This window comes from Apteryx mantelli, chromosome 8 (genome assembly GCF_036417845.1).
Source record: "Apteryx mantelli isolate bAptMan1 chromosome 8, bAptMan1.hap1, whole genome shotgun sequence".
NCBI lineage: Eukaryota > Metazoa > Chordata > Aves > Apterygiformes > Apterygidae > Apteryx > Apteryx mantelli.
The window spans coordinates 41,948,187-41,974,249 of record NC_089985.1 but is presented as its reverse complement, the minus strand read 5'-3'; the positions used below and the strand labels follow the sequence as shown (position 1 = coordinate 41,974,249).

Genomic DNA, 26,063 nt, shown 5'->3' with positions numbered 1-26,063 from the left:
ATAATTGGAGGGCATCCTATTTATCAAACGCGCACCCCAGTAAGAGGCATGGCCTCCGGCAAGCTGAGGGCACGGGCAAAGCACCTCCAGTCCTTCCGCCCCACGGCTGCAACGGGGCGCTGCATCGCCCGCCGCTGGCCCGCGCAACCTGCCAGGTAACTTTTGCACGGCTGCTGGAACAAGCCCCGCTGAAACCCACAGCAGCACTGGGCCCTGGCAGCGCCTCTGTGCGGAATGGAAGACTACGGACACATCACCTAGACCCGCGAGGCAGCTGTGAAGCTCACCGCGCCGCTGCGGGCGGGAAGACCTCCACATCCCATGCCTGCTACGCTGGCGACACGGGCACAGGGCTGCGGAACTCCTGCCACGGAGCTCAGAGGCTTAGCAGGTAAGAAAGGAGACCCGTAAACAATTGAGAAAGTGCCAGTTCCCTACAGCACACGGCCAGCGTACAGAAGCAGCCAAAAAGAGCCAGTTCATTACACAGCAGTGCATTTTCAGAAAAATTTTAATATATTTTCCTGACAAATATTAACAAAAATATTAATAATCAAATGGTAGTTCAATAACTGTTATCCCTTCCTTTACTGCTCAGTTCTGATGAATTACTTTTCTTGCAAGCAGAATGACATTGCCAGTCTGAATTTATAAATAAAATTACATTTTTTATATGTTCCCATGAGATACTGTCCCCTTCTATTGCTCATATATATATATTGCAAGTGATCTATGGTGTGTTAAATCATTCTAAAAAAAAGCAGCCTTCTGCAGTGAAATTTAAGTCGTAGCAATGAACGATGGCCATGCAGCATGGGAACAGACAGCTCAAGTCTGGACCACTTTCCAGCACCTCTGACAAAGGACCTTCTGGCCACGATTACACACTTGGACACATGCATTTTTCCCTCTCTAGCAAAAATTAGCTGGCTTTCCAAATAGGATTCAAAAAGTTCTCAGGCCAAACAGCTGTCCTGATGCTCACTGTCAACATTAGGAAGAAATTTCAAAGTACAATAAACTGATCACTTACTAGAACAGGGAATATACTGACAGCTCTATAGGCCATTCTACCCTTGGCGTAAGAATTTACACCAACCTCTGAGTTTATTTCATCATGAACCAACAGGATAGAGCAGGGAAATCATCTTTGCACATTTCTGCCTTATCTTGTGCCTTTTCTAATGGCAATATCCTTAGAGATTTTATCTCTGGACATGTATCTGGAATCTTTGACTTCTGCTCTAAGACTATCAACAAGCTGGTCACAGGTATAATTATAATAATCACTTCTGTGACATACAGTGGGTCTTTGGTAATGAGAATAGACTGGGCCAGGCAGCTGCTGTATCAAACATTTAATAGGAAAAATGAGATAATCTGAATAACTGCATGCCTATCAACCTGAGACTGATCCTGCACAGTGTAATGAAAAAAGACACACAACGTTATTTATAAAGAATTAAAATAATTCACTAAAATTAATGCCAATACACGTTTATGAAAAATACAATGACAAACGAGCCTAATAAATCTTTTTTGACGAGATTAAAGATACAGTCAATAAAGGTACCAGTGTTGATGCAACAGAATTCACCAGGCATTTGATTTACTACTGCACCGCTTTTGACTGAGCAATCAGAACATAATAAAAAAATCAATATATTACAGTAGATAGACTTGAAACTCACAAAGAAAAATTTAAAATAGAAAAGAGCTCTCTAAATGGAGAATCATCACAGGAGGACTGTGTTTTTAATTCAGGTCCCAGCCTTTGGCCTTTTGTTACTTCAGGTCTTCACCAATGATGTTTAAGACGACATGAAATCATTATTGTGTGAATGAATTAAATAACAGCAGAGTTGAAAATAACTAAGAGAACAGGTGACTGCCCTCTTAGCAACAGGAGGGAACACACCGTGTGATGGCGTGGCCAGATGTTGTCCTCTCAGTGGGAAGAAAATCACCAGTACACAACCTAACCTTGCAGAGTAAAGGCCTCAAGCATGGGAAGCAATGAGTCTTGAAAAATCCTTGTGGATTACTAGTTAGAGTTACAGAAAACCCCAGTGCAACACTGTGGTAAAATGAACCACTGCAACCTTCAGATGTCTAAATACGGCAATGCTGTACTGGAATAGAGAGGTTCTATTAACTCTGCTGTACCCAGAGTAAGGAGCAGTGGGCACAACTGTCATGTCCACAGTTAAAGAAAAGCACTGAAAAAAAATGAATAAAGTTCAGAGAAGTGAAAGGAGACTAATCAAGGGACTGGAAAATAAGCTTTCTAGTAAAAAAAAGGATCAATCTTTATCTTATCAACAAGAAGTCTGTAGAGGGACTTGATTAAAATTTATATGCAATTGAAGCGGGAAAGAGAAGATCGGTAGCAAAAGGCTCTTCTGTCTATTCAGTAAGCAAAAGCTAAGACACAGCGACTAAAGGAATTAGGATTTTAGAGATGGAGGAGGTGATCCTGGAGACCCGTGGAACCTACCAGGTCACTACAACTGAAGATCAGAAATCTCTTTCTGCTAGGTTCAAAATAGCTCAGGTATACACGAGAGGCCATATAGCTGCATGAAAGGACCACAAACCACACCGAACTGCTCTGTACAGTGTAAGCACAACTTAGTTAATAAAGACATCAGACACAGTCCAAGAGAAGAGTCCCAGAGGCTGTCCATACCACTGTGTTGCAGTATGACTCTGGGATGGCAGACAACAACATCGACATTTGGGGCATTATAACATCTGGAATAAAAATAGAATATAAAATGAGAGTAAAACCATCAGCCCATGTATCTGCATTCCCTGCAACTGATGCATCTTCTGGAAGAAGAGGCTGCTCTGGTGAGCCAGACTGCCCAGGGTGTATAAATGAGACCCACACGCCAAAGCAGCAGTCGCACCAGCAGTGTTCTTCGGAATTAGGATAAGATCCAAATATCCGTTTTCCACAGCTCAGTTCTTGTAGAAGCTAATTTCTTCTGAGTAAAGCTCCAGAAGATTAAACCTCAAATGAGAAACATTAGCAGGAAAAGAAATGTTCAAAAGGCAGGGACTAAAGGAAAGCCATCCAAGTCCATCAAGTCACACTAGATGCTGGATAAGTCAATTAAAAGCAGTGAAGAATGCTCAGATGTGTAAAACAGGGCTATAGGTTTCTTATTAAATGCGACTATATGGCAGATAAGACACATCCACTTAGCTTGAGAGGAGAGTGAATAGGAACATTCAAGGAAGCTTAAATATCATCCCCAGGCTGATTATCGCAGCCATGCCCCTAAAGAACAGTTTCCTTTTTAATATGCTTTTTGTCCAGAAGGATAAAGAACACAGTTTTTAATGACCTTCCTTCTATAACTCTTTAACTAAACGTAGTTTTCTTTCATAGAGCCAGACGAGATACTGACACGTCTCCAACTTTTTTCTTAGAGATTCATCAGCTAAAATAAATCTTGTATGTGTGAATAGAAAGTTTAATTGTTTTGCACACCTGCTATTAGTGTAACAGGTGAAAGTAAGAACTGTTACTCACAAGATTCGATAACCTGCTGTTTATGGCAATTTCACTTTTCCTACAAGAAAGTTACATCCTTTCCTTCTAAGAAAGCAGGGAATGATAATATTTTTAAAAACTGTTGTAAAATCATCAAAATCAAAGACTTTCAGGGAAATTTACAATAGCTGAAGCTCACTTCTAAAATTTTTCAAAGGTTTTACATGAGCCAATTGTTAAAGTTCATAAGAAACCCATTGCAAAGAACATTCCGGATACTTTCATTCCAGTAGTAAACTGTATTAGTCCACAAGTAGACATTTAAAGTGTGCTTAAATGTTATACTGTTAATTTGGCTCACTTTTTTGTTTTCTACTCTACCGCTCAGTCCTATCCCGAGAAGCTAACTTCAGCTTTCATGAGAATCTTATGAGGGTAAAATGTCACCTGAGTAAGATTTTAAGCATTAGAAAGCCCAGGAGAAAACCCCGTACTACCACTCCCCGCAGGTCAAGGAGGAGGGCAAGATGCCCACCGGCAGGGTGCCCAGGAGCCCAGGCCCTGCTCGCCGCGGCCAGCAGCGATGGCACAGCGTACCAGCCGGCTGCGAAGTGCCCGTCCTGCTCCGAGCCGCACGGAGGATGTGCTGAGGGCCCGGATGCTCCTTGGGAGACCACAACTGGCGGGATGCTGCAGTAGAGGGTAAACAGTCATTTTAGGATGAAAGGCATCAGAATGTGTAAAATGACCAGCCTTGGGCTAAATCTCACCCTTGCAGCATAATCCATTTAAAAGGGCTAGTAACAATTTATCATTCAACTATCAAGTGCATGGGAACATATGCTCAACTCACACTAAGCAGAGGCAGCCATTTAGGCCAGGTAGGTCTTATATTTGGCATAATAAAAATGCAAAACAGGCCTGATATTCTCACTTTCAGAAATCTCTGAGAAGTCCAGGGCTCTTCAAATTGCAGAGTTTGGCTGGCATGCTGATTAAAGGTAGATGGGACAATCTGGGAAGCATCTTGGACAAAATTCAAGTAATATACTTTCTCTTTTGACAGACTGTAGAGACCTTTCAAAAATTGGTGCTGGCACGGATGCATCCCACTGCCCAGTGCCCGCTACGTAAAAGCGTGAGCCTGCTACAGCTTCCAGCGGCAGAGCTTGACTCTGTAGAGGGAGTTGGGATTTTCACATGCAAGATACCCCATTTAATCAGCATTGGTTTGGCCAAAATGGAGGCTTCCACACAAATGACGATCCTGATCCTCATCACCCCTGTATGTCCGACCTGTTAACTCTGTTTTGGAATTTGACTCAACCATCATTTCATGCAAACACCATTTGAGATGCAACCTTAGGGCACAACCTCCCCTGGGAAGGTCAGTACAAAAGTCTACACTCACCATTCCCATAATGAAAGGCTGAGCTTGAGACATCCACTACAAAACTCACGTTCTCTTTTTCCTGAACTGAAAGCGCTTGTTACTCTGAGCCAGAAAGGTTCCAACTGAAGGAAAGAATCCAAAATAATTGTACTGGAAAGCACCTGCTAATGCCAACAGGAGTCCAAAGGAAATAAACTACTGCCAAAGACATACAGGCTCTGATTTCTAAAGTATTTAGTCATTGCACTCTCAGTTTTCAAATAAGCTCTGACTGATACAAGAGCTTAAGACATGTTTTCAAAAGTGTGCCTTAAGCTTCTGCACAATCAACTCAGATGACATGGACAGGAGTGCTAGTCTAAAAAATAAGATAAATGAGGCTATATCAGGATGAAGGACACTGGAATATAGCTCTCAATCACTAATCAAGAAACGAATACAATATTTAAAAATACTGAAAAGATGATAGCTATCATCTGTTACAACTTATTGGTAAAGCTTCAAGGGTTTTCTCACAACTATAGGGTTTCTCATGGCTCAAAGCACTTCACTGTTAAAGAAGGTAGAAATAAAAGGTCAAGGAAATGGATATGACGGCTAAACAACATAGTCAGGATGACAACTGCCACTTCATGGCTTTATTCCACAACAGCTGACAGTTTTTCCAGTCAACATGCCAGTTTTTCCTATCTTTCTTTTCTTCAGAGAGGAACAAGAACAGACACTGCCCACCTTGAGCATGGACACGCATCAGAAACATCAACAAACCAACCGCCCAGCAATTACCTTTCCAAATCACTCTGAACACGTTTCGCAGGAAGCTGAACAGCCCATATAGCTGAATTCAGGCTCTGATGTCGACTTTGTTTTAACGCTGCTGTAAACTATAGTGAAATATCAAGGCGAGGTCCCTTATTTTCTTAAATGCCACTAGTGTCTAAACTAATGTTATTTTTAAGTTGTCAGTGTTTCTGAAGAAATCACAATATAGTTTTATTCGCACAGTAGAAAACCAAATAGCTAGCTGAGGGTACACACGCCGGAGGACTCTAAGAACTCGACAGCCATTAGCAATGACATCATGGATGATGCAAATTTTAAAATCAGTATTTGTCCAAATGGAAAAAGAAAAATTTGTCATTATCACATCATAATGCCTGCTCCCTTGGCCTAGACTCGCCACTTTTATTTAATCATTTTCATAAGTAACTTACTCCCTCATCTCTAAGTCTCCCCTGCTCCAGGAACCAGACTCTAGTTGATCTCGGCACTATCCCAGATGAAATGAAGCTGTAAATTAGAGCAGCATGAACCTTGGTAAGTGTCTGGGCTCTTATTAGGCCTGAAGAGGAAACTGGCTCAAATCATGAGTGAACAATTTGGCTCATAATTAGTACTGAAATCAAAAGACAGAGACAGGTCACCTTATGGAGACAGGCTTACAGCCACCAAGCATTTGTTGTCTCATGCAGAGGACCAACATTTCTCACTCCAAGGGTGGAAGAGCAACTGCTAGGACACATTATGTTAATGTATGCAATTGAGTAGACGCCTATTTTTCAGGCACGGCTTTATACTCAGGGACTACTCAAACTGAGGAAGGGTATCACAGCTGACTCCTAATTCATATGGACAGTGTCTAAACAAAGTATTTCAATATAAACGGTTGCTTAGAATTTTCAGCTTCTAAATATGCCATACACTAAAATTATGCAAGCAAACTTTACTAATTTATATGAACTTTTACCTGTCTGAAATTAAGACTTTTGAACTTGTGTATGTTTTAATTAAGATCATTCTTCATAACGGCAAATTTGGCATATACTTACTTTGCTTTTCCCAGAATAGTCTTTTGGTAGGTAAGGCAATGTTACAAGGTATCACAAAACTGTTGCCTCTAATTCTGTAACACAGCGTGGGTCATACTGTAAGAGTCTAATTAGAGTATGCAGTGCTAAAATTAACTCTAATGTTATTTCTGTTTGGCTGGCAAATGATAATTGCTTTCAAGTCTTTTTTATTTTACATTTTCCTTTCAAAAAAAACCCACAAAAAATAGTTTTTACATTGAGTTTGAAGTTTCAGAGACAGAACCTCAGGCTGTGAGACTGAGCACAGGTAAACCAGGACCAGTGGAACCATTTTATTAAAGCCAATATCCTCACCAATACGTTTCAGATGCTGTTGCTGCAAATCTTTTAGCAAAAGATGTAGTTATAACGCTTTTCCCTCTCACAATATTAAAAATAACTTGAAGATACTTTACTGAAACAAAACAAATTCACCTTCAGGCATACCACAGAAGATATCATTTCCAAAAGCAAGTATTTCGGGTTACAAGTTAAGAAAACAAGCAATCCTAATGCAAACTCTTCTATGGTTTTATCCGACGCAGCAGCACCAGTCAATTATTACTGATGCAGAGCCGCTACAAACACACTGCAGTAAAAAATAAAATAAAATGCTGCACTCCCGCGCTGTTAGCTAGATTCCAGTGCATTTGTCGTCAGGACAGGGAACGCCTTTGTAAGGCCTTATTACTCCCAACCTCTACAATATGCATTTGCCAATCGTATTCCGCAAGGAGCCAAACTGACATTCACAGACCATAAAAAAAACAGGAGCAACAAGGTGTCCTGCAGCCCACCCCATGTCCTAATGCAGGAGGAAGCCCACTTATGCCACCTCTCAAAAAAAGGCCAGCCTATTCACGAAGGCCTCCGGTGATGGGGTATTTGCAAACTCACAAGGCAATATACTCCAGTGATTTTCTGCCTTTACCAAAGACATTTTCACTAATGCCTAACTTGCCTAATTTTCCTTGCTACAGTCTGCGTCTCATAATTGTTGCCATATCCTCTGTGGATGTGACAAACACATTGTTCTCCTTTTTTGCACGACTGCTAGAAGACTGCCATATTTCGTAGACCTCTGCTCATTCTCACAGACCACTTGGACACAGAAAGGAGCCACTCATAAGACAGCAAAATCATTTCTGGACCCATAACGAATATATTACTGCAGCACCTGTCTTGTTGCTGCTGAACTCACAGAAAGCACAGCTTGCAGCTTTGTAGTTCAAGATGATAGCTGAAAATATCTTTATTTTAATATCCCTAAAGATCTCTGCATATTTTTTCCTCTATGAAAGTCTAGGTATATTGATCTAGGTATACTGACAAAACTTGTGAGCCTGCATGCTAAACAGCAGCAGCCAAGTAAACTCATTTTTGAAGCTGCACTCAAAAATGAGCTATGGGAATGCCATGGACCAAGTACCTGGCACCTGAGGAGCAATGTGCTCTGGTGCAATGCTTGAAGACATTTTACTGTCTACATTTAAGTGGTCTGCATCTCTACTTTGATCACTTCTGGTCAGTGCTGGCAAATAATACAGTTCTTTATTTTGTGCATAAAAGAACTGTTGTTATTTAAAGATCACAAAAATCCAATTACAAAGCTTTTAGATCTCTTCTATAGCAGTAAGCATTAACAAACAAGCTAATCTATGCAAACCTAATGCAAAGACAGTGGGTGAGTACATTGTGCATCATGACTGGGGCAGAAACTGTTTGCAGGCACAACGGGGTGCAAATCCTGCCTACTTGAAAGGATGCTGGACAGGAAAATGTCCTGGCAGAGCCGTCCTGCCTCTCGGTTATCTGTCCCTGCACTTTGTTGCTTTCCAGGAAGAGTGCACTATTTTTTTTTTTTTTAATTTTTTTAAAAACAGTCAATTTTGCTGAAGATCAATATAATCTAGTGCTGGTTAAGAAAACACAACCTTCCCTTCTCCATACAATTTACAAACCACTCTGAGTTTCCCTGTAACAGCGCTTGATTTAATCACACCGAGATGTTCTAACTGCTGTTTTCAAACAACCATTTGGGTCCATAGCTGAAATATTAACAGAAGAAACTGAGCATGACATTCTGCAGAATAGCTTTTTTAAACATTGAAAGGCATCTCAGAATGATCTCTCACCAGTATTTTTTTTTTTTACTACATTATGCATTGCTATTTCAAGTACGAATATAGGTTTTGTTAAAAAATTGTATTTAATTTCTGTGCAACTTAGGAGCATAACAGAACCTCTGATAAAGCTGTGCTAAATGAATAAGTATCAGCAGCCTGATTCAAATCTCATGCAAGTTAATGCAAGTTTTAATGATCTCAGCAAACCTTTGGATCAGACTCGTTTGTGTTCCTGATTCTGAATGTATGAAGTCATTCATAATTCCTAATTTTTCCTCAATGGTTTTAGGAAAAGAAATAAGTTACTCAGGATTTCTTTTACATGCTTTAAGAATCAAGATATCATATGCACTTGCAAAAACAGAAGAACCCAAATGAGCTATAGTAATAACAAACTGAAAGACATTCTTTCTCTTATACTAACATACTGCACAGGGTTAATAAAAACATGACAGAGGAGTCAGTGATTAGAGTCACCTATGAATTCTTCACATAGCACATCTCAACGCCTTAAATGGCTCTTGATCATCTTAAGCTTTACAATGCTTTAGGCCACTGTATTTATGTCCCTGCCTATACGTTACAGGCACTGCTACAGACACTAGCTCAGATTAAACATCTAGAGAATCCCTCTTTATTGCTGGGTCACTCTGTGCCTACACAAATCCAGAACTTCTGCGAGACGTGTGTTACAAGCTTGTAACCATATGCAAGATGCCAAGCTTGCTAAAGTAGATAAAGAAGAGGCTACAGAGGTCTGCAGCCCCTTTCTGCTGCACGCTCAGCCCCTTTGGCAGAACCTGACCCTCTGACGGATCCTGGCACTGGCACCATGCGGTCAGCCGAGAGGAGACTTGAATCCTCAATGGCTTGGTCATTACATGGGAAAGCAGAGAATTCGGTTTGGCTTTCTGCATGATTTTAAATGAGAGATTCCCAATTTACAGCGCCATCAAGGAAACCAGATGGACTCACTGTGCTCTGTGTACCTAGAGGGGTGCCTGTAAATAGTAAGAGAAATTCCTTTTTGCTGACAACGTATTCTCATACGCCTGCCTTTGTCATGGATTACACAACTGCAATTAAGTAGTAACTCGAGAGAAATAATTGGATTTACACTAGTGAAAGGGAAAGGTAAATGCGAGACATCGCAATCCTTCAACGCAATGAATCCAGCAAGGTTCAGTACAAAATGTAAGTATAAAATATAGTTGATAATATGCCCATGCAATACAGAGTGTGTAGAAGCTATTTCACCAGCTTAATTGAGCGTCCCATATAATTCCATTAATGAGGTATAATATAAACCATGGCTGAAGTTGGCTATTTATTACACTTCATCACATACACATTGTTACAGAACTCTTACACTATTCCAATAAGCATGGCTTTTGCTAATCTTGGACAAATACATCATCGCAATTACATGATACTGAAATATCACAGACTTAATTAAAAGCATTGCTCCAGGAAATCAATTACAAAATCAATACTGATATTTCAAAAGATCTGCATTTCTTTCCTTGCACTTCTTTTTTTTAAAAGGGATTGTGTTTATAAGCTGTTTTACAATGTAAACACTAAAGTTTCTGTCTCATCCTGTCACTGCTTGGCTCATGCTTGCTGTGTGTAGGAGAACTTGTGAGGACGCAGCGCCGCATCCTGCAGCTCTATTTCTCCCCTGAGAAGAAGGCGACAGATACTGGCATGGGATATTCTCGTAGGCTGGATGCGAAACCAAAGCAACTCCTCTAACAGTGTCAAGCCGAAGCACACACCTCCTGCAAAAACACCGCTGGCCTCCAACACAGTATTTCAGCCTTCTCTCCCGTCTCACACACGTGTTCACCTGGGTCAGCTTGCCCCAGGCACGCAGTAGCAACACCGCAAGTCCCGGCGGGGAGCTGCCGCCTGGTGCGGTTCGGGGGCAGCTCGTACCAGCAGCTCTGCCCCCTTCACACTCGTGAACATAACGTCATCGCGTCAAACGGTGCATGCGAAAGCGCAGAAGGGGCAGAGATGGCCTGTGCTAGCTCTGAACACCCAGAGCATCTGCGGAGAGCAGAGCAAACGCAGGAGCAAAGGGCGGCGGGGCGCTCCGCCAGGCGAGCTGGGCACGGGCGCAGCCTTCCCCGCAGAGCTGGGCCCTGGCCTGTCCGTGCCCAAGCACACGCGGGACACGTGTCTGTTCTCGGGCGCACACACAAAATTACCACTCATTTAGCATCAACAGAAGTCAAAGCAGAATTTGTCCTATTGCAATTTGGAAAGATGAGCAAAAAGAGAGGAAAACCACAGAGACAAAATGTGGGAGAATTGCCTTAAACTGTGTTTAGCTATAGACTATCTTTGCTTTCAAAGTAATTTTAATAGCAAAACACATACTCATCTCCAGAACAATGTCATGACGTAGCTTGCTAATAAGCTTTTTTCATTCACTAATTAATAAGCATTCGTGTTATTAATATCCCCAGTTAAATAGTGTCAGTAGTCACTACTCTGTATTTTAATTCTATTTCAATTTAAATGATTATTTTAATCCCATTAGCTAAATAATAGCCACTCCAGATGAAATTTTGTAAGCTTCTGTAAGACAAGCATTGCTAGATGGCTTTCTCTATATACTAGCAGTCAAGTCATTCGAGTGCTTTTAGCAGGAAGCGTAAAGCTGCATGTGCACTCTATTATGTATGTAAGGAAGTTTGTTAGCATCTCAGAAGCATCTTATTTTTGTGTATCTTTTTAAATTAAACAATAAATTTTCATGGAGGTGACAGTTTAATTTGAAACACAATTTTTAAAAAAATAATCTTTTCGTACCATGTTAGATTATTGCTTAATAGCATGTTTCATATTGTCTTGGAAACTGGATATATTCACTCTCTCTCCAGTTACAATTTTTATGTAAGCAACTAAATCACCATTAGTGTGAAGCAAGGAACAGAAGTTACCATTTAGAGCTTGAAGGAGCATTTATGTCACAGCACAAAATCCACAGCAAGGAGAGCATTAACACACACATTGTCTTTTGAAAGCAATAATTATGAAATTATTTGGCACTAAAGCTAAGATTTATATTTCAACTAGCACCAGTGGCAGATTTCATATTGGCTTCAATAGGAGCTTTCAGGGTGTCTTTCATTAAACTAGATTTTGCCAACTGTTTTAGACTGTATTTAAGAAAACAAAACTATCAACCTCAGCTTTCTTTTCAGTCTTCTGTAAATTACTTATTAAAAAAAAACAAAAAAAACACAGCTCTACCCACCTTTACTTGATATTTAATACCTTAAATGCCTTCCCATACTGCTTTGATATCTAATGAGTATACGCTTGGCTAAGTATACTTTCATTCATACCTACGGAGCTCTCTTGACTTCAATTAAACTGTGAGGATACAAACGAGCAGAGTTTGACCTTCTGGGTACATCCAGACAGTAAGAACAAGCTGTGAGACATCTTTGAGTCACATCTCATGCATCTGGTCATAAACTCCTTTCCAAAGATGAAGTAAATTAGTCTGTATAACAGGCATCAGAACAACAAGCTAAATGTGTTTTGATTTTGAGATGAGCTACACACAATTTATTAGGAAACAAATAATCAGAGTAAATGTTCACAGTTAAAAATGAGAGAAGGTGCCTTAATAGTTTTTTTCTACCAGACAATTTCCAAGTACTCAGCTCCTGCCTGGATAAAGCCTTGAAATACGGCACATTCGTTGTAACATCTTCAAGAAGCAATAAGCGTCAGCAAATGGAATTCCACTTTGACCTCCTAAAATTCATGGAAAGTTCACCCACCTTTTGAATAAAGCTAACAAATTTTAAAAGCCCTTCGCATTACAATCTGGCAACGAGGATGGCAAATGAATCTGCAGTTTGTTATTTGGACTACTGCTTGGAAAGAGCCTATCAATCTATTTTCACAATTTGCTCCATAAACCTGAAGTGTGGGATACAAAGTCACTTGACAGAAAGTGAGGTTACTAACACTCGCTTGTAAAAATAGTAGCTCTGGGTAAACTGTTAAAGTTCCACCAAACTATTCTCACTACAGTCTTTTGGCTGGTTTCTGCTCACAGCTATAGCTTTGTAGTCCTCAGTCAATGGTCACCAAATAACAGAGAGGGCGTCTTGGAAGTCACAGCAAAAAAGGTTTTCAAAGTTTCTTTCTGTTTTCTTGGAGCAGAGTGATTAAAATGAGATCAAAAACAAAAGTAGGAAAATAAATCATTAAGTTCTTACAGCAAATCTGGTTTGCCCATTAATGCTGAACCAGAAGTTTGAAACTCTAAGGGTCACATGATGAAAATGAAATATATTAAGCATTAAAAGCGTTACAGAAGTGTAAGATGTGTGTTTCTAGTAGATAGCAACAGGTATTATACATAAAAAATGGAAAATAACATTCTACATTTCTGCACATGAAAAGTCTGTGTTAAAAGATCATTATAAAAGTTGTGAAGTCAAAGTGAAACAAGTTAGAATATCATAGAATTAATGTTGTTTGTGCATTAATGCAGTTTTGCTCTGCATTTTCATTACACCTTCTTTAATCATGTGGCCTGACACTAATTTTTCCACAGAAGAGCTCTCTCAGTACACATAATGGATGGTACTTTATGAACACCTATTTTCACCTCTGTTTTCTCATCATTCTTCAAAGAACAGTTTTAATCACTGAACACTATTCAAAGCCTCTGAAAGCAGATTTTCCCTATGAAATACGTCTCTGCTCTTTTAAAAGTGTGAGAATATTTCAGAACGACAGACTATCAGAAACTTGTATCACAGGAGGAGAATTGTGTTTTTTCCCTAGTCCTGTTCTCAAGAAGAAAATGTTTGTTCAGGTAAGCAATTCAGAACTGGAAAAATTCAGTTCAGGACCTGAAGTTTGACTGATGTGGAAACTTCTTCACAAGACTGAAGAGACGGAAAAGAGCAGATCTGAAAAGTTCTTGTATGCCTCAAAAGGTCTGTTTTTCCATCTGTGCTAGCTGATCTCAGAAAAAAAATATATTATCTCTACCTCCAAACTATGCTTTCCTTAAAAAATTATGCAATTTTTTAAAAAAGTCTGGGTATAATTGGGGAAAAAAAAATAAACCCACTATGCAGCTTCCCAAAGAGCCAATAACAACCCCTTCTGCTCTTCCATAGGCAAAAAGCCTCGCTCTTCAGTGTTCACCAAGTTCACACCTAGGACACGAGGTTGGTAGCTCCACACAAGGAACAGGCCCTGCCAGACGCAGAAATCCCAGTCGGATCAGGGACCATCGCTCTCAGCTACGATGAGATCCCGCTAGGGCTGTTTGTTGCCACAGAGAAGTTCGCAGATGCTATTTTGAATATCCAGTCCAGCACTTGGCATGAAACCCCCCCACTGGCAGTGCGAGGAGAGTTGGTTATACCAGACAATCATTGCACTTTCGACCTCCACAGAAAAGTTTCAGCGGTCAGCGATGACCAGCATTTCAAGGTTAATAGTCTGGTATGGTATAACTGAAGAAGAAATACCCTGCTTAAGTGTTATAGCAGAGACAAGCTACTATTAAGTGTGCAGCGCTCTGGAGGATGGTACACGCACTGGGGGGCTGCTGATGTCTACATGCGAGAGTTTGCTGGGGTGGCATTTCAAAAGTGAGACTGACAAAGAGAGAAATTGAGATATCACTTCGACTGCGAAATGCCAGGAACAGCAACAGCAATATTGGTCTCAATAGCAGGCTCTGAGCACTAAGGACTCAACCCCCCCCCTCCCCCCCCCAAAAAAAAACCACCAAGCTGCTTATTAAAAATCTTGAAATGGCAACTAAGCTCTCATGAAAACCTGACTCAACAGGGTCATTAGGATACACAGTATTTAGATGCAACTTCTCCCTTTTGCAGGGAGTCTGAAGGAATTATCTGCTGAACACAGTCCCCAAGAAGACCAGCATACACGTAATTTGCCCTTCTTTGCTGCAATAAGATAACAGGGAACACTAATTCTTTTCTGACTGTACAGAGAAAACAATTCAGCCCCAAGATTTCTTTAATGTGCTGTGTTCACACTGCTTCATGGAGCCATTAACTTCACTCATTGCCTACTGCCAAATAGGAACAAGTATCCAGACATCTTCTGAACACACATGATCACATGAAATGTGATCTGCTCACCCCACATACAGTTTAATCTGTTCCAGGACAAATCATTCCACCACACATCCTTCAGAGGAAACTGAGAACCAACAGGAGGTAAAGATTAAGCCCTGGTACCACCGAGTGCTGAAGGTCTTTGAAAAGTCCCACAGCTCCTTAATGCTTAGCATTTTACTTGCTGCTTAAAAGTTTCCATGTCTGCTACTATTATGAGAATGGAAAATTATAATGGAGCAATCTCTATCATTAGTGTGAATTCAATTTTTTAATGCAGGCTTTTATATACAAGTATATGTGCACACCGACATATAAATTTTGTTTCAGAGACAAAGGCAAATAACAGGCTTTATACTTAATGCTAAAGTGCTTTTTCCTAATCCCCAAAGAAAGAAGGCAAAGTTTTCTATTGTAAAATAGATGGAGAAAGAGGATGGATAAGAGGCAGTTTCTGTAGATAATTTAATATTCAGACTTTTCAGTTCATTAGAAAGATAATGATCTCTTTTTTTCTTCTTGTGAACTATGAACATTCCTCTTAAAGGGTACTGTATTTTAGCGTAGTATTTATTATCAAGAACAAACTCATTATATTCTGTTATGCTTATATTTCTTTTAATACTTGTGTCTTTTTCATGCTGTTCACTCCAGGCTGCCAAAGTCGGCGCATTCAGACTAACGGACAAGAAAAACGCGAAGTATTTCAGAAGGGACCCAACTTTGTTCCTTGTAAAGTTTCCCAGACCTATACAAAATGGTGCCCTCATTGAAATAAAAGGCAAGGATATAGCAAAATGCCCCAAATAAGGTGAAAAGGATGGTCAGAGGTGTGGAGCAGCTTCTCAGTGAAGAACGGCTAAGTTGGTTAGGACATTTCCATTTATAAAAGATGAGTTTGCATATGAGTTGATAGATCCATGCCAAATCACGAGCAGCAGGGACAGCACGGGCAGGGACTCTTCACCATCTCCAAGGCAAGAACAAGAGTTTCCAACAAACCTGGCAGGAGCCCGTTTACAGCGCGCAGGAGGCACCAACCCGCCACGGCAGACAACGGAGCACAACAACGGGCACAGCAGGTGCTCAGGCACGCGCGGGACCGGGAGACGCTTCCTGGAAGAGAGGGTCCCCACACAGGGAGCCCGCCGCAGGCTCAGGCCAGCGCAAGGACAAGCGAGAGGTCCCGCGAACACGGCCCCGATGCCCAGGCAGGCCTGCGGCAGGCGACAGCCCTGGTGCAAAGCAGCTCGGCACCTCTGGCCCGCTCACGCCTCCCCACGTCTCACTCGGTGGAAGATGCCGTCAGCGTTACCAGAGTCAATTCCGACTACGGAGCCCCAGAGACAAACGCTCTCCCTGCCTCCTCAAAGCTGCTCCGCCTGACCCAGGCGACGCTGCCCACGAGCTCATGGCCACGCAGGGAGCCCGCGGTGCTGCCAAAGGTCCTCACGGAGGCAGGCACAGGGGCTCTTCGTCTCGGTTAACTGAGGAGAGGCCAAGAGGCCTGAAGACATCTGGAGTCCGAAAGGCATCGAGAGGCCCTAAAGATGTTTTAGAACTGGGTCATGGGAAAGTTTTGACGACGCCTTTGTGAAGTTAGGCTGTTTGGAGGCCAAGGATTTTGATAACAGTAAAGCCACTGCTTATCAATAGTAAAGCAACATTAAAGGATATAGATAACATATTTTAAAGCTGTTGGGATCTTAATGATGTAAAAATATAGAAGTGGTACACATTAGAGAATTTGGGTTATAAAAAGATATGCTTAAGAAATCACTGCGAAGCTTTCCAAGAACGATGCCTTTTATAGTTGGTGACTCTCAGCCTGGAGGGTCAGGGAAAATGCACACAGGATGGGATAACAAATTGCTGACCAGCGTTTGTTTTATTATCATCAGAAATTGTTCTCTGATAATAAAGTATGTTAATTCTACCTTTCAGCTGCTCCATAAATAAGCCTGTAACTAATTATAAAGAGTTTAGTGTGACTAGTCCGAGTCAAATTTAGCAAGAGTAATTAAGACTTATCTAATCTCAGTCTCATCTGACAGCCAACACAGGAGAGTTTTTTCTGCTTTAACAAAATTTACAGATGCTATACCAATTGCAGGAGCTGCACGAAATGAGAGTCTTGAGAAACATGAAATACCTTGCCTCCTTACTCTTGTCCTAAATTTATTCCCTGGAGTAAACTAGTGCTTGGGCGACAGAGGGACAGATGGGGCATCAGCGTTGAGAAAGAAGGTGATCACAGAAGCATCTTTTTACTAAGAAACGATATGCAATACTGGAAGGTGAAAATGAAACAAAACACCATTGTATAGGGAAATAAAGAACCTTTAGGTATATGTTAAAGTACCAGATGGTGAATAAAGGACGTAGACCTCTTAATGTTTCTAAGGACAGCCATGGACCAGATCCAAAACCAACTATAACCAATGTAATCCTACTTATCTCCACATGCTTCGGATTTGCCATAAATTAAGCAGCCCTTTAAGTTATTTCACTAAACATGTACCTTACAAGCAGGATAATCAGTTAAATGCATTGAAAGCTATTTTCTTTGCCGTATTTCACACAAACTCAGTTAAATTGAAGAAAAACTGGGGAAAAAAAGGAAGCAAATTATACAACGAGTTGTTTTTTCCCCTCCCCATGAATAATGTATAAAAATAACCAAGCAATTCAAAGAGATACTTTCCAAAACAAAGATGTCTTGGACAAGGACTAAATACGGTATGACACTTTGCATCACACCTATTTATGTTAAATCTGTCCACATAAAAATAGCAGCGATGATTAAAGAATGCCAGTAGCCCTTTAGCTCTGACTGGCAGTTTCATGATCTTAACTTTTAACTTGTGGAAATTAACATATTGTTGCTATTATAAATGGAAATAATCATTCAGCAGCAGAGTGTTAATGACATTCCATTAAGCAGAGTGCCTTTCCCTAGCCGAACAGAAATACAGGCACCAGTTAGCCTTAGAATATGTGCAGAAATACTTACTTTAGAAGGGTTTCTGTGCACAGATTTTTAAAGCTCATACACTAGCAGCACAGGCAAGAATTTCAATGTTCATTTCTTAGTACACCCTCTTTCACATATACTTCTGTAGGAATCCTGAAATACGGCTTTACTAGGAAAAAAATCTCTCAGTACTTATAAAAACTGCATCACATGCAACCACAAAACAAAAATATAAAGAAAAGTGCATTTTATGGCATTAAAGAAAATCTTACCAAAACATATGTATTAACTGAGATTTATTCTAAAGTTACATAAAATGGCACATCAGATGGAAGCCCTAGCTGTCATCAAAGTCCATGACACTCATGAAGTTTACCTTCATCCTGGAAACAGCTCTGAATCGAATGCTTTGTTCTAGGTGACATTTATAAACCACAATATGGTCTACTGACCATATCAATAAATGGTTACAAATACAATATATCTATATTTTAGCCTTTCTAGCATGCACCTTTATCCTGTTACGTATCCATAAAAAAAATCATTAGAAAATATCAGCATTAAATTTCATCATGAAACTCCCATGACTTCTTCCTTTCATAAAGCCAGAGACAGATCTACCTAACTGTCACACTATCAAGAAGTTGCTACAGATGACATAGACTTTGATGGCATTGTTGATCCAATTTGTTTTAATATTTAAACACTATCTTAAGAATGAAAACATTCATTTGTGTAAATAAGTAAGTTTTTCTCAATTGCAGCCCTTTAAAGAAAACGATTGAACTTTGGAAAGTTATTAGTATTGATCATAATTAAATTTCTGTACTACAATGATTCATTTTCCTGCTCATACATAGTTTTACAAATTTTTTTAATTCATGAGACAACAACGTATGTATGAATGAACAGCAGTATCTCTGTATTCGCACTCAGACCGCGGAGGAGCCACCACGCCTCCATGCAGGTTACGCAGAGTGATCCACAAGGGCACCAGAGGCAACATGACCCTGTTTTACACATCAAATACGAACGTGCCCTCCCCGGGGACCAGGAGACTGGTTCAGTGGGGCCACACCCCGGCCCCCAAAGGTGCACTGCGCTGCCCCACCAGGACGCGGGCGCCCAGCACATCCTGCAGGACAAACCTTTCAACCAGTCCCTGCACCCCTGCGGGAGGAGACCAACCAAGAGAGCCACTCGGAGCCAGGAGACGTGGACCTAGTTTGTAGTTCCACAATATCACATGCCCTGAGGCCAAGAGACAAGGCCAGCTCGCCCACAGGCAGTGGGATCCCACCAGACCCAGCACCACTGCTGGCCCCAGAGCTCTCCCGGAAGGCCGAGAGTGCTGCTGAGGCTCTGTGCTGCAGCCCCGCAGCTCCTTCCTCCCCCTCCTTTCTGCGCACGTTCACCAACATCCCTTCAGGCTGGGTAACCACCCTCCTGCCCCTGCAAGCCTCATGCTGAAACATCCCCGCGGGCAGGAGCCCCAAACCTGCGTGGCCACATGCCATGCGCTGAGCCATGCTCTATGGACCCTCCCCGTCCTCTGGTGTGGCACGCTCCATCACCCCTCCAACCTCAACTTCTGGCTTTGCCAGCAGCTATCATGCATTAAGCCTCACACCTTCTTATCCTGTAAATAATTGTATTAAAAAGCCTTCCTGTTACAAAACAAAATGTTTTTAGGGTGTTATGCCTTTGGGCATAACACCTACAGCAAAAATGACTATTTCTCAATAAAATCCCTTCAAAGGAGAAGGTTGAAATACCTCATAATTCTGCTGAAGAAGTCACCCTGAAGAAGTCTCCATTCTTTACTTTATATTTCCATAAATCTGTAGCCCATCTCTCATCAGCATTCGTTCAGAAGATCACAAGGTACTCTGGTAAGTCGCTTATTTCATAAATCCCACTGCAGAACATGGCAAGATACTTTCTGGTGTATCAGTGAAAAGCACGTCCTATCTCTGGGCAATGTGTCACTTTGTCATGACATACAGAAATCTTAGCTTCTTTTACAGTACTTGGTTGTCCATACAGTCAAGAGACTATAACAACTCAGATGTCAAAACGGCTGAGCATCAGGAGGAGCGCGCGATTGCAAGGCAAGGGCCAAGAAGGGACGCAGCGCAAGACAAACCCCAGCAGCCTTGCTGCTCTCAGGTAGCTATCTCTTAGTTTGGCACCTATCCACCGGTAGCTGTTGAAAAGTGTCAACCATTTCTAAAAACAGTATTTGTATGGTTTGCAGACAGAGTAGGTTATACTGCAAGATATTTTTGCCAGGAAGAAAAAAGACCATTTCATATTTCTGGTTCATAATCAATACCCAGTCTACAAGTCACCAGGAAGATGAAACTGCATTACTACTGCAGCAGAAAGCACTGATGCGTTGAAGAAAAAATCCCTCACCATATAAGGGCTGCGAACATTTTCCCACTTAAGACAATGTGTGGGATCATATTCGCAGACACAGAAATATGTTCTGTTCTCTGACACCCACAAGTCCTAGAACACTAGGCTGAAGTGCTGGCAAGAATAAGAACCATTTGTTAAGTAAAAAAAAATGCCTCACATAATTAGAGAACTGCTGAAAGCTACCAATTTAGTACTCAGGTTTTAAAATTTTAGAATTTTTATTGTAACAACAGCTAAAGTTTCAGTATGCCTAGAAGCGGAAATGCATAACACATGAACCATATGGTTTGATCAGTGTATCAATACCTGAGGCAAAGTTAAACACAAGGTACAAAGAGATCTTGTCACCACTCAAACAACATCTTTAGCAGATTTTATGCTAATTATAAACTGAAGCTGCCCACCACGTAACAGGAGGCACCTTTCCGCTGGAGATGACGCATTCCCCTACTCCATCGTCCTTAGCCTAATCGATTTCACCATCAACTCCCGCAGCTTTCAGGAAGACCTCTGCCACTATGCCCATGATTCCCTGGTGCCATACTTCTGCTCCAGTCTGCCAAACCACCCTTTTATTAATATTGGGAGGGGGGACACCATAAATATCTTGCAAAGTGTCTACCAGAGATGAAAAGCAGCCTCTGTCTGGAAGGCTCCTGCTCTTCAGTGGACAAACACCAAGAACAGCAGCAACAAAGGAAAGATGGGAATGTGGTTTTGGAAACACATGGCACTTGAACGTGGGTTTTTTTTGATATATTTGAGAATAAAGTGACGCAAGAGAGAAGCAGATAGCACGAGAGGTTGGTAAGTTTTAATAAGGAAAGAGTTTGACAAAGCAGCAGCCTGTGATTTGGGAGATGGAGCTCCTGACCCCGCTGGAGCAGCCACTGATTCCCAGCTCTTCTGCTAGCACCTGTGAGCTACAGCTCAGCTCTTCATCTGCAAAAAGCCACTAAAGTCTCCCTCCTGACAATTTTTCTCATCTACAGAAATGTTATCCTGAGCTTCAAGTCCCACCTCTTACAAGTGCTTATTCAGCACCTACCACAATCAAGACCCAACACCTACTCAAGACGAACTAACACAAACAGAAAAAGAAAGACACAGCACCGATGATGGCCTCTCACCATGATGGCCCCTGTGTTCTTAACATAACACAAATAAATTATATATTTATTGTTACAGTGGGGTTCCTTTGAGAGTATTTTGTGGTATGTCATGTTTCTTCTAATTTTCTAAGTCAACTGCAGTAGAAAAAGGTACAAAAAAGTGCAGAATTTTAAATCATTTGAAACAGCAACTGAAAAATAATCCAAGTCAACCAAAGTTCTAAATTCAGTTTAATTGTCCACTTCACACCAGCACCTCCCTGGGGAAAAGAGAATCAACCACATGACTTGAAGTCAGCAGCTGCAGACCACTGATAATTACGGTTAATCAGCTGATATATAAAGTCTGTTCTGTTATGATACTAACTATGCCACACAACATGAACTTCCAAGAACACATGGATTTGTTTACCAAAATGCTCTTCAAAAATGTATTTTATACTTGTAAGATTGCTCTATTGATTGCTCTATTTATAGCCCATGTCATATCTTCCAAGCATGAAAATTCAGTGATAAATTAAGCGCCAAAGATTTCACAAGTACATCTTTACATCTTAAGCACATCATGGGAAAAATAGTAATGACTGTCAATTTACATGATCCAAGTGCTGTACGTTTGGTTCCCAACCATGAGTATTTGCTCAACATGCATCGTACCCACAGCAGTCCCACCTACTGTTGTACACATTTGATTATTGGCCCCAAATAAGCTATATTGCCACACTTCACCCATCTGAGACAGATTCAGATTTTTTCTGCCCACTGTCTCCTATGCTTTTAGAAGGACAAACTTGCTTTCCTCAAATCTTCTTTGTATTAGCCATCATTTTCATTTTTTTCTAGCAAAATATTTGGAAAGAAATAGCATTTTCCTCCAATAAGCTTAAACTCACACAGCTATGTATTTAGTTCACTCTGGATAGTGTACTAACTAAAGGAGGGAAAATGTTCTTCTCCTTGTATAAAGGAAAGTCTTTCTGCGCTTTGAGGTTCCCTTTCTCCTTTATTCACCATAACTTGATCCCTTAATGTTTTAACTGCTCCACCTCACCAGATCACCTCTACAGCTGTACATAAGTCTATGCTCCTTTTCTGCCATAATTTTGTACGTCCCTGTAAAACTGCTCACCCTCCCACGGCAGCTTCTCCTTTGTGCCAGGAGCTCTCTCACACGAAGTTTCATCCTATCTTCCTGACCATTATATCTCTACCCTTGACTTTTTCCACAACTTTTAAACGAGTCATGCTGAAAGGCACATACCTGTCCAATACAGACACACACTAAAACACTTAGGATTTATCTGCTACCAACAAATTGCTGCATTCCCAGAAAAAAAAATCTGACAAAACTAGCAGTTCTAAAGGACTTTTCATAAAATTTGATGCAATCTGCCATGCCAGCAAACTAAAGCCTACAGAAATCACTAAAATTAGAGAGAGGCCAGATGAAAACTGAAGACACACAGTGGCTCTAAGAAATCTTTAAACAGGGCTTAATATAACATTTGGGTGCTTAGTCTGTGCTCAGCTTAGATCTAATGGATCATTAGTTTGAATTATAAAGCAGCATTGAATAATTCTGGCACAGTTTTCTATATTACACTTTACATGGTTATCAATATGCACCTTCAAATACTTATACAATGGGCCATCCTATTTTCAAAGTGTCTAGGGAGGTTGGATGGATTAATACAGTCTTATCTAAAGAAAATGTGCTTTCTTATACAGGACAGCCTGTCATATAAGCGGGTAAGTCACACCATTATATGGTTTTATATTAGTTGAATGCTTAGCACACTAAAATTCACCATTTCTGAAGCATTATCCAACCTTCACTGCACATCATCAGTCCTCCAACTCCTATCACTGATCTCAGACACTAAATGGCAACTCCTGAGAACCAGCACCCGTTTCATGGCCCCCCTCGCATCCCATCGGTGGACCTCGCTGGCCAGAGCGAAAGCCTGGGGATGGTGCGCGGCGGGGCACGGAGCTGCCCGTGGCAGGTCTGCCCCACGGCCCCCGGAGGGCGAGCGCAGCCTCCCGCCCGCAGCCTCCGGCCGCCCGCACACGCCGGGAGCTCTGCGAGGCGGCGGCGCGGGTGACTGTCTATCTGCTGCCCACTTTCATATGTGGGTTAATCCCTATTTTCTGGGTTTAGGATGAAGTTCAATGCACTGCAGTATTTCCCATCGCTGGCATCTGTTTTAAGATCAGTGCACACAACCAACGCTTTGTACAGATGAAAATACCTCAAGGGCTATTAATTCCTTGTTAATCTGAAGTTTTCTGGCTTTAACGGCATGCACATGCTGCTGTCTTGAAATACCAGATAATGGACAACCTTTTAAAATCCCTTTCTTTTAAAATTCCTTTTATAAGCAACTACTACTTTAACAAATTTTTAATGAATGATTTTAAAGTGTTGATAAATTCTTATGGGACCAAGGAGTGAAGAATTTGCCCATTAGCACGCATAACTCCTTCCTTTGATGGACTCTCGCAATTGCCACAGACACTGTTCCTGCCATCTTCCGAGCAGCTGCCTGCAGTCAGGCTCCACAAAAAGAAACGTTTGCTTTTTACCTGCTACTCCTTACTTGTTAAACATCTTATATACCATTTACAATTATTAATGATTAACTGCAGAAATTGGTTTAATATAAAAACATTTTTAAATATGCATATTATTTGTATAACAAAACCACACAAAAAAGCTCCATCTCTGTGAGATATTAGGAAAAAAATACTGTATGCATGAGTGAAAAACAGTTTTCCACGTCAAACATTGGCAAAGGTTAAAGTTCAAATGGACATCAAACTATCATGACACATCAAGATATCTGATTACAAGATCACTAAATTAAAAGAGCTTTTAAAGTATAGACTGCTTGAAAACAAAGAAACCTTCTCTCACTGGTATTGCACAAAAAGAAGAATACATGACCTTCTCAGAAGTCCGATTCCTTTTCCCTCTCAAAAAAATGTACTTATGAACTGCAGCAGCATTAATATTCTTAAAAAAGAGGTCATGTTTTCCAAGATACCCAACTGATTTATAATTACATAGATGCTGAAATCAGCCTGCTGTTCATATTTCTTTAAGAAAGTCTTGCTACTTCCAAACGAGTAGCTGTAATATGTAATCTAGAGGTTGCCATGGCAAGCATACATTCTCAGTTGGGTATCAGGGTAAGCCGATGCGTAAGAGCAAAATCCAGAAGATTAAGTCACTTCTCTTGTCACGTAACAACGAGAAAAATGCCTCTATTTCATCTACCCCTAAACATCAAAATCACCCAAACACCTCAGGTTAAAAGTCAAGAATGGCACGTGGCTCGAGTTCCCAGCTGAAGACCACAGGTGTACATAAGCAAAGAGATTTAAATACAGTGATAGGCATACTAGAAATAGCTAAGATGATATATCATTTTTATCTCCCTAAAACCAAGAAACTTTCAACAGCGCTTTCACTAACACGACCTTTCACCAGTCCAGCCGCGCAGACAGACCCCAGCCAAGCCCGGCCACCTCTCCGGGTGCTCGGCGCTCGCTTCCCGCACCCCACGGCGGCGCCTCGGCCAGCGGCGGGGAGCCACAGGCCCCGACGCCCCGCGCGTGCGGCCCACTGGTACGCGCCGGAGTCACCCGGGGTGTCCTCCAGGTTCAACAGCGATAGGGATGAGCTCATACCTACTGTCCTACGGCTCCCGAACGAATTACAAGCAACCAACTTCCAACACACGTTATCCTTCTTCCAAGCGGTCAAGATGCAAAGCCCCGACTGTGTCGGAAGCGAGCTGGCAGCGTTTAAGCCACATGGGAGCGAGGGGCGCCTCGGCTGCTGGAAGGCGACGGCTCCTCTGCCTCCGCCGCGCCTCAGCGTGCCTCCGCCGGGGCGCCGACGGCTCCGAGCACGGTACGAAGCTGGAAAGGGCACAGGATTTTCCAGGGGCTCTGCCGAGCCGGATGCCTTACTGGAGGCAGGCTAAAGGGATGGTCGCGAGACCGCACCGCAAAGGGGTCGCGGCGTCCAAGGCTGCGGGAGAAGCGGCCGCGCCGGACCGCAGCCCGCAGGGGCCCCGGGGCCCGGCGGCAGCGCGGGAGCCGCCTCTCCCGGCGCGGATTCCTGCCGCCGCTCCGCTGCCTTTGTCCGCGGCCGCTCCCGCCCCGCGCTCCGCGGGGTCCCGGCCGCGCCCGCCCCCGCCGCGGCAGCGCCGGAGCCGGAGCCGCGGCGCCCCCGCGCCCCCCGCCCGCGGCGGTACTCACGGTGCAGGCGGGAGCGCGCGCCCATGCGCCGCCGAGCCGCGGTCCGGGGGCGCGGAGCCTGCGGGGGCGCCGCCAGGGCTGCCCGCGCCCGCGGCTCGCCGGCCGCTCCGCTCCGCGCCGCGCTGCTCCGCTCCGCTCCGCGCCGCGCCGCGCAGGGCCCGCCCCCGGCCGCGGAGGCGGGGCGGGGCCCGCTGCGCGCCCGCGCTGCGCTGCGCTGCGCTCCGCGGCGGCGCCGCCCGCCCCCGCCCCGATGGGGCCGCCGGCGAGGGAGGCGGG

The 26,063-nt window shown here is 42.4% G+C and overlaps 1 protein-coding gene across 1 annotated transcript in view; it reads right to left on the bottom strand.

Annotated features, from left to right (window-relative positions):
- Positions 1-25,827, bottom strand: part of LRRC7 (leucine rich repeat containing 7) — a 193,024-nt gene extending 167,197 nt beyond the window's left edge. Inside the window, exon 1 of the mRNA XM_067300514.1 lies at positions 25,788-25,827. Coding sequence (XP_067156615.1) covers positions 25,788-25,812 — 25 coding nt within the window. The 5' untranslated portion in view covers positions 25,813-25,827. The remainder of the gene's footprint in view (positions 1-25,787) is intronic.
- Between the last annotated feature and the right edge of the window lie 236 nt (positions 25,828-26,063).